General features: G+C 33.1%; 1 protein-coding gene across 1 annotated transcript in view; it reads right to left on the reverse strand.

Annotated features, from left to right (window-relative positions):
* LOC118740542 (protein borderless) overlaps window positions 1-9,128 on the reverse strand; it is a gene marked incomplete in the record, with an annotated part of 60,933 nt that extends 51,805 nt beyond the window's left edge. The window contains 1 exon segment of the mRNA XM_036472119.1: window positions 8,229-9,128. Coding sequence (XP_036328012.1) covers window positions 8,229-8,711 — 483 coding nt within the window.
* Between the last annotated feature and the right edge of the window lie 263 nt (window positions 9,129-9,391).

Consider the following 9,391-nt stretch of genomic DNA (forward strand, 5'->3'; position numbering starts at 1 on the left):
TCCATTATTTTTTGTATATTTCACTTAAAATCTCACAATATGTATCATAGATGCAAAAGTGTGGTTGACAACTGATCAGCTGTTTAAGTATTTATGACCAAATGGTTAAACCGTGTAAATGAATGTGGACAATATTTGTCACTTTTCTGTCGTGTGGAAATGTGTGACAAATCATTTGGATCTTTAGCAGCCAAATCGTCTGATCGCAAAACAAATCATTTGCACATCGATATCCAAATGCGCAAATGTGAACAAATCTAAATTTGGCATTTTCTGTACAAATGTACAAATCGTGTGATCCCTGCTTAAGTCAAAAAAATTATTAAGCAATAAAATTCGTCCTAATCTCTCATTGACCGGCAGCTTTCCGTTCCCTATGTTCAGTAATTGTCGCAAGGATACCTAGGCTTATTAATCGCTCTGTAGTCAACTGCAATGTATGTATGTTCGTCTTTCCACAATGTTGAATATTTCAGGCAAGCATTTATCGTCCACTGGTGTCAATCGAGAAATTACAGGCAATGTTTGCGTAAAATCTCTTGCGAGTAATATCAGTGCATTTTCTAATGGTTGAACATTTCTACCCATATCTCGCACCGATCGATCAAGAACCTCAAGAGATTTTTTATGTGCCATCATGCACTTATCCCAAACAATGAGTTTACATTTTTATTATAAGTTCTTTTCCCATATCGGATGTTCTGGAAATATTGCACGTGGTTGTTTCGATGACTTGTATGTTCAATGGTAGCATAAGAGCTAAATGAGAAGTGTTTCCACCTGGTAACAATGTCTCAGATGTTCCAGACGAAGCGAGAGCTACGGCTATGTAATTTTTTCATCGAACCGTTGCCACAATCTTATAAGGAATGTTCTCCTAGTTCCTCCTGGCGCATCCAAGAAGAAGGTCATTTATGATTTGCATCTACTTATTTGGCGCTGCAACCGCATAAGCGATTTTAATCGAGTTCGAAAAAGCACGCCAGTCGCTTCTCTCTGTGCCAACTCACGCAAATTGGAAATGCCACCTGAAGCCAGTCCTTCTCCACATGGAACGCAGTTCCCATTGGAACGACACGGCGAAGCCAGCGGAGCCGCTGTAAAGCTTATACAGCTCATCGTTCCATCGTCTGCGGTACTCATCGTCGCCAACGCGTAGGGGCCTGTAAATCTTCCGTAAGATCTTTCTCTAGAATACTCCAAGAGCCACCTTATCGGATGCTGTCATTGTCCATTCTTCTGCGCCATATACCCGCATGGGCATGATGAGTAACTTATAGAGTGTGTGCCGAATTGCCTACTCAGTCCAAAGTAGCACTTGCTCGTTACAGTAATTTTGCGTTGGCTTTCGATGCCGACATTATTATTGGTGTTATGCTGGTTCCTAACTAAACGAAATTGTCTACTTTCTCGAAATTACTCTGACTCTTTGTTTGATGACAGGAGATACTTCGTGTTGTCCTCGTTGATCACCAAACCCAATCGCTTTGCTTCGTTATCCAACTTGGAAAAGGCAGGAGAGACCTCGATGTTTTTGTTACCGATGAACTTGATGTCATCGGCATACGCTCTTATAAAAAATTGTTCGTGAGTGGTTCAGTTCTATAGCTCTTATTATCTTAACATTTCCAATATGCGATCTTAAATGCCCTTCTAATTTCTTTCTTCATTTAAACTGTTCGGCTTTTGGATAAGTGGAAACATAAAAAAATTTCTAGTAAAGGTTTCCCAAATACTTTTCGTTTAGAACTAATTATGTAATATTTCATTTAGTTCCAATATTTACAGTCTTTATTTTTAGATAGGACATAATCCTAGTGAAAATATTTCTAAATCAAGATTTCTCATATTGTAACATTTCATTTCTTTTGCCAATTTAATTTAGTTAAATTTCCAAACAGGTGGCAGCTTTCCTCAAACATATTTTCGACTGTAGGTCCTTTAAAACTTCTTTAGTTTGATACACGCATTGCAATATTTCATTTGTTTAGTCAACTAAACCGAGTTAAAATTTTCAAATAGGTGGCAACCCTCCTCAAAGGTATTTTAAAAGTCTTCTTTTTTAAACCTCTTTAATTTGATACCTAGATCAATTAAATTTAGTTAAATGTTCAAAGAGGTGGCAACCGTAAGCCATCTTAAGAATCTAAAGTTTGATATCCAAATTGCAGTATGTATTTCATTTATTTTATCAATTTAACTGAGTTTAAATTTTCAAAGAGGTGGCAATTGTACTCAAAAATATTTCCTGCAGTTATCTTTCTTAAACCTCCTGAACTTAATACTTATATTGTAATATATCATTTAGTTTATCAATTAAATTACGCTAAATTTTTTAACAGGTGCCAACCCTCCTTTAAAATATTTTCGATTTTATGCATTCTTAAAACTCCAGATACCCACATTCCAATATTTAATTTACTTTATCAACTTCACTGAGTTAAAATTTCAAAACAGTTGGCAACCCTCCTCAAAAATATTTCCAACAGTTATCTTTCTTAATACTATGTCTCCATTGAGAGATTTATCCATTAAGATTTAATAAATCCAGTTGCTAAATCACAACCGTTTCCATTACCATTACGAGATATGTTTGTTGTTCACATTTTTAAATATTTGACGTTTGCTTATGTATGATTTTACAAATACAGTTGCGGACATTGATATACAGACAGATAAAAGGAAGGTACCAAGCGGAATTTCATTATATGAATTCTGAATATTATTGGCTTCTTATTCGTGGTAAATATGTATGTATAATATATAGTTTGGAAAGTGTAAAGAATGGTACCATATTCCGAATCATTTTCCCGAATTTAAGAAAAATTATCAAAACGGTAAAAAACATTTGCGGAAAGAAAAATTTTTGTAGAACTCTCTTATTCATAGGAGGGAACCGAAAATCCAATCGTGGGCCTTTGGCATATCATGAATACGAACTGAGTTCTAGAGGATGTTCGGTGCAATGTTATCGAAGCAGAACCATTACCGAAATTTATAAATTTTTTGTCGCAGCGCGTAAATGACTTATAGAAAGCGGAGAAGACTCTGCATGATATTACTATAAAATATTTCTTCCAAATTTTTAGTTGTAAAAATAACATTTTCTTAATTTATTACAACCAAAGTTATGTAAATATGTATTACTAATTTTCCTCCCAAACTAACAAAAATATAAAAATACCTAAAAATACGAAAATTCATGTTTTTACGATAGGCTAGATTTCAATGTCCTCAACTGTATATTGAAAACACAAATGTCATTTGACTTATGACATGTGAATTTGTGGTTGCCACATCCAACAAATTGTAGTTATTGATCAATATTATTGAAGATTTGACGAAGATTTAAGTTAAATCTACTGCCTTTCGAGATTTAATTTTATATGATAAATCTCAAAAGATTTAACGTCAAATCTCGTCAGAGGGCTAAATCTTCATTAAATCTCACAATGGAGACATAGTATAAGCCTCTCTAATCTGATACCCATATTATAATATGAGATTTATTTTATCAATTTAATTTAATTTGATACCAATATTGTCATATTTCATTTATTTTATCAATGCAATTTAGTTAACCTTTAAAACAGATGGCAACCCTTCTCACACATATTTTCGGCTGTAAGCCTTCTGAAAACTCTTTATTTTGACACCCACATGGCAATATCTCATTTATTTTATCAATTTAACTGAGTTAACATTTTCAATTAAGTGGCAACCCTACTCAAAAATATTTCCATCAGTCATCTTTCTTAAACCTCTTTAATCTGATACCCATATTATAATATGTCATTTATTTTATCAATTTAACTTAAAATTTTCAAACAGGTGTCAACCCTCAAAATTTTTGTGATATATATTATACGCAGCAATACTAAAAAAATTATTCAAATCGGTTCAGCCGTTCTCGAGTTTTGGTGACCGTGACATACGAACACAACATTTATATATATATAGACTTCTCAAATGCCTTTAGTTTGGTACCGATATTGTAACATTTCATTTATTTTACCAATTTAATTAAGTTAAATTTTCAAAAAGGTGGCAACCCTCCTCAAACATATTTTCTACTGTAGGTCTTTGTAAAACTCTTTAGTTTGCTACCCACATTGCAATATTTAATTTTTTTTAACAATTTAACTGAGTTAAAATTCTCAAATAGGTGGCAACCCTCCTCAAAGGTTATTTTAAAAGTCTTCTTTTTTAAACCTCTTTAATTTGATACCTATATCAATTAAACTGAGTTAAATTTTCAAACAAGTGGCAACCCTCCTCAAACATATTTTCGGCTGTAAGCCTTCTTAAAAATCTAAAGTTTGATAACCAGATTACCCTATTTCATTTATTTTATCAAAATAACTGAGTTTAAATTTTCAAAGATGTGGCAATTTACTCAAAAATATTTCCAGCAGTTATCTTTCTTAAACCTCTTAAATTTAATATCTATATTGTAATATGTATATCATTTAGTTCATCAATTGAACTGCGCCAAATTTTTTAACAGGTGGCAACCCTCCTTTAATATATTTTCGACTGTAAGCCTTCTTAAAACTCTATAGTTTGATACCCACATAGCAATATGTTATTTACTTTATCAATTTAACTGAGTTAAAATTTCAAAATTGGTGGCAACCCTTTTCAAAAATATTTCCAACAGTTATCGTTCTTAAACCTCTTTAATTTGATAATCATATTGTAATATTTCATTTATTTTATCGATGTACTTTACTTAAATTTTCAAACAGGTGACAACCCTCTTCAAACATATTTTCGGCTGTAAGCCTTCTTATAACTCTTTAGTTTGACACCCACATAGCAATATTTCATTTCTTCATCAATTTAACTGAGTTAAAATTTTAAAGTTGGTGGCAACTCTTCTCAAAAATATTTCCAACAGTTATCTTTCTTAAACCTCTTTAATTTGATACCCTTATTGTAATATTTCATTTATTTTATCAATGTCATTTAGTTTAATTTTCAAACAGGTGGCAACCATCCTCATAAATATTTTTGACTGTAAGCCTTCTTAAAACTCTTTAGTTTGAGCAATATTTCATTTTGTTTATCAATTTAACTGAGTTAAAATTTTAAAATAGGTGGCAACCCTCCTCAAAAATATTTTCATCAGTTATCTTTCTTAAACCTCTTTAATTTGATACCCATATAGTAATAATTCATTTATTTTATCCATATAATTGGGTTTAAAAATTTTCAAATAGGTGGCAACCCTCCAATTTTTTGCAATATCATTGGTTCTGGTATTATACCGAACAATACAAAAAAAAATTGTTCAAATCGGTTCAGCCGTTCTCGAGTTTTGACGACCGTGACATACGAACACAACATTTTTATATATATAGATAGAAAAATATATAAATAGGTGGCAACCTTAGTTTAGATATTCTGTTTGAAAGCTATTTCAGTCCTCTTTCAGTTGATATCAAATTTGTTTAATTTGAGTAAGCGGTTTGTTTATTATTATGAAAGGACTTTTATTGCGGACTTAAAAAATATTTAGTAAAGTTTAACAGTTATTACTGGACTAAAAAAATTCAAATCCGAATTTTTAAGTTATTATTGGATTTTTTCCCAAAAAGTTCGAAAACTAAAATGAATCCAGGATTCTTGTCCAGGAGGTCCTGGGATCAAAGGAGCATTGATAACTTTACTTTGCTCCGGACTTAAAAAAAACAAAACAAAATAACTGTTATTTCCGGTCCTTGCTTTAAACTGAGGGGTACACGGCGAACTTTTTTTGAACGCTTGTTAGGTGGTACAGTCTAATGTACATGCCACACACACGCCTATGAAGAAATGAGATGCACAATTTTGCATATACAAACTATGTACAAAGTTATGTATGTATGTATGTATGCACTTTTATGTATGTTGGATAACAAACCATCAACATCTGTCAGAATTTGATATGGTACATTGTTTGCATTTCATTTCTTTAAATTACTGTTTTATGTACTTATTTATTGGCATAAATTAATGAGAATCGCTTCATTTAGTTTGTGATGACGTGAGCCACCTAACGCAGTGACAGCCATGGGTGTACTTATATTTACGTATTTAGCAAACACATTTAGTTTGTGCATATTTCATACACGTATACGCTTATAGATAGGACAAGTCGATTAATAGCTGTTTGTAAACAAATAATTTTCGATTTAATACTGTTTTAATAAAATGCTGCTCATTAATTGATATTCACAGCGCTGATCGAGTGAACGTTGTTGAAATTCTTGAAATTCTACAAAAACAAAATGCCGTGTGATGCATTTAAATTTTCAAAATTCTTATACATACAAGTTCTAGGAATTGGATATACATACATATATTCAGCTTATAAGACTTAATCAGATTGACATGACAGAATGTACGCAATGCTATCAATGCATTTCATTAGAAAACTATAGCTCGATTCGTTTGAAAAGATGTGATGCTTTTGTTAGAGAACTAAGCTTCCGCGTTAGCTTCTAAACATTTGAATAGGTTCATTATTGTTGCAGTTCGAAGAAAGTAACCCACTTTATACGCTGTCAGAAAGAAGTGGAAAAAAATACTACTAATCTGACTATACTTCGAACTTTTTGATGTGAAACTTCTTTAGCGGCGGTTGGTTGGTTGGGAGTAAAATGGCAAATTCAACGAAAATGATGCAACGGAAATGGTTGGGGCTGAAACAGGTGCTTCTTGAGTGAATGCACATTGTAGGACTTTAACAAAAACTTGCTAATAAAAGGTTAAAGAATAACAATTAGAAAAAGACCAATACAAGAACGAAAGTAAAGTGTAGTACGTAGATAGATAAAGAAAAAGATAAAGGCAAAGGCAAAAATAAAAACAAAAACAAAGAAGCGTAAAGATAAAGGCAAAAATGAAGATCAATGTAAATTTAAACACTTTATTTAAGTGAAGGGGAATATGTAGATGGAGAAAAGTATTAACACAAAAGTAAAAACAAAAATAAATATAAAGAAAAGGATGAGGATGAGGATACCGATAAATGTAAAAATGAAGATAGGGGAGCAAGAATAAAATAAAGGTAATTATAGAGAAAAGGATATAAATGGAGACACAGAGACTCAATCTGTGAACTTTTTTGGGATATTAGAGATTTTTCGGATTCTCAGGACTTATCGGTATAAAAATCGATATTTTTATCGCTTTTGTTATCGATATTTTTATCGATTTTGCTGTCGATATCTTCGGAACCTATTGATATAATAATCGATATTTTTATCCATTTGATTATCGATATTTTTATCGATTTTGTTATCGATATTTTTATCGATTTTGTTATCGATATTCTTATTAGGTTTGTTATCGATATTGTTGCAGATTTTATTATCGAAGTTGTTATCGATATTTCACAGTTCACAGTTTTGTTAAGCGAATACTCTCTCTCTGTGCCAACGGCGGACATAAAATTTCATTGATTAAGTGCGCACATATCATTAAATTATTAATAGTACCCGTTAGATATGAGTCGGGGACTAATTGATCTACAATTATACCCGTAAGGGACGAGTCGAGTATCACAAATTTTTTGCAGGGAATAGATATGTAACGTAAGTTTCACTTCTCCAGTGTTGCCCGGGCGCATTTACATTTTTTTTAACTTTCAACACCATTCTGACAAGTTCAATTAACTCAGACATGACAGCCTCTGCATAGATGGTTGGCTGGTTGGACTCATCTAACAATTGCTTGCCATCAGATGGAGACATGGTAATTGTAAGTGACACATGGCAACCGCTCTCAGTTCACTGGCTATATCATCAAAGAAGCGCGGTGTAGAGCTAAGCCCAGCTAGAGATGTCAGTGGCAAAAATGCATCGACGTTTTTCTTTGATTCGATGCATCGAAGCGCATACATCGTTTCGGCGATTTGCATAGGATAATGTTTCGCAACAAAATATGTATGTTATTAGCACAATTGTATAAAATTTTAAATAAATTACTACAACTGAGCTAATTATTTTTCTAACGGAACTTTTTGGAGTCATTTAAATTTTTTGGTAAAAGTCACTTTTTTTTTTGTACAATTGAAAAACTGCAATGAAGTCTCAATATACTAGAGATGACAGTTTTCAAAAGCCATCATACTCAGCCATAATTTGCTCAAAATCAATCGGAAAATCAATGCAAATTATTTAATAATATTTTTATACATACCTTTAAATAATATATGTGTATGTATGTATGTATGTACTTACATCCTTGCTCCAGTTGACCCAATACTCAATGGGGACATCGTACGGAAAGTCAATGAGACAATTGAACACCACATGCGAGCCGACCTTCGCCTCCAGATGTGTCTGCTTGTGCAGACGATCGCGCGTGCATGCCGCACAGGATATATTAATCAAGAAAAGCAACGTAAATGCGAGTGCCACCATAGCGGGACGTAGTGCAGCGGTGGTGACCACCACCGGCTTGTTTTCGTTACTGTGATTATTGTTTGTGTGGTATTTGTTGTTGCTGACATGACTTGGCTTGGCATTTTGCACGACGTCGTTGCTATTATTGCATAACCAACAATTCATTATCGTAGCATCTGTTTCACTTGCTGAAGCCGTTGACATTGTTGTGGTTTTTGCTGCTGCTGCTGCTACTGTTGATGTTTCGCCTGTTGCGGATTTCATACTTGTTTCATTTGCTTTCGCTATCATTGTTGCTTCGCTTCTGTTATTTATCATGGTTTTGCACTTATTTGCTTAATGCCACGCGAATGCGCTCCTTCATTGATGTTTGCGATGGGCGGCAAATGAATGAGGTGGGAGGCTAACAGCGAAAAGGCAACAGCAGAAGCAAAGGCAAAGGCGTTGGTGAAGGGAGGTGGGGCAGTGGCAGCGAGGCAATTGCTGCGACGACTGTGGCAGCAATTTCAACTAATGTTAATGATTTTTCGCCTTATTGCACTTTTGTAATTGAATTATTTACTTTGGCATTTCTCGCCTTTTATTTGTTAAGTAAAAATTTTGCTGAAGAATTTCAAAGCGTTGTGTATTGTTTTTAGTCGTTTTAGTTATGTATTGTTGTGTGGGTGGAAGTGCACACAGTATCTATTATTATTTCACTTTTCGCATTTATCTAATATTTGATTGGATTAGTTGGGCCTTTGTTGTTATTTTGCTATTAAATTTAACTAAGCAAGTTCTTAAATATAATTTTTTCTTTGCAAATAAAGTACACTTTTTAAATGTTCACTCATACCATCTGTGTTAATAAATTATGTATGTTTTTGTGGGTATGTTCATATGTACTGACACTAATAAAAAAGAGCAGACTAAGTGGAAACGCTAGGAAACCCAATAAGGACAGTTATCATTGGCTACTACAGTCCTTAAAAAATAATAAATTTAATTTTGAGAAAAAA

This window comes from Rhagoletis pomonella, unplaced genomic scaffold, assembly GCF_013731165.1.
Source record: "Rhagoletis pomonella isolate Grant_MI unplaced genomic scaffold, Rhpom_1.0 Rhpom_scaffold_00006, whole genome shotgun sequence".
Classification (NCBI taxonomy): domain Eukaryota; kingdom Metazoa; phylum Arthropoda; class Insecta; order Diptera; family Tephritidae; genus Rhagoletis; species Rhagoletis pomonella.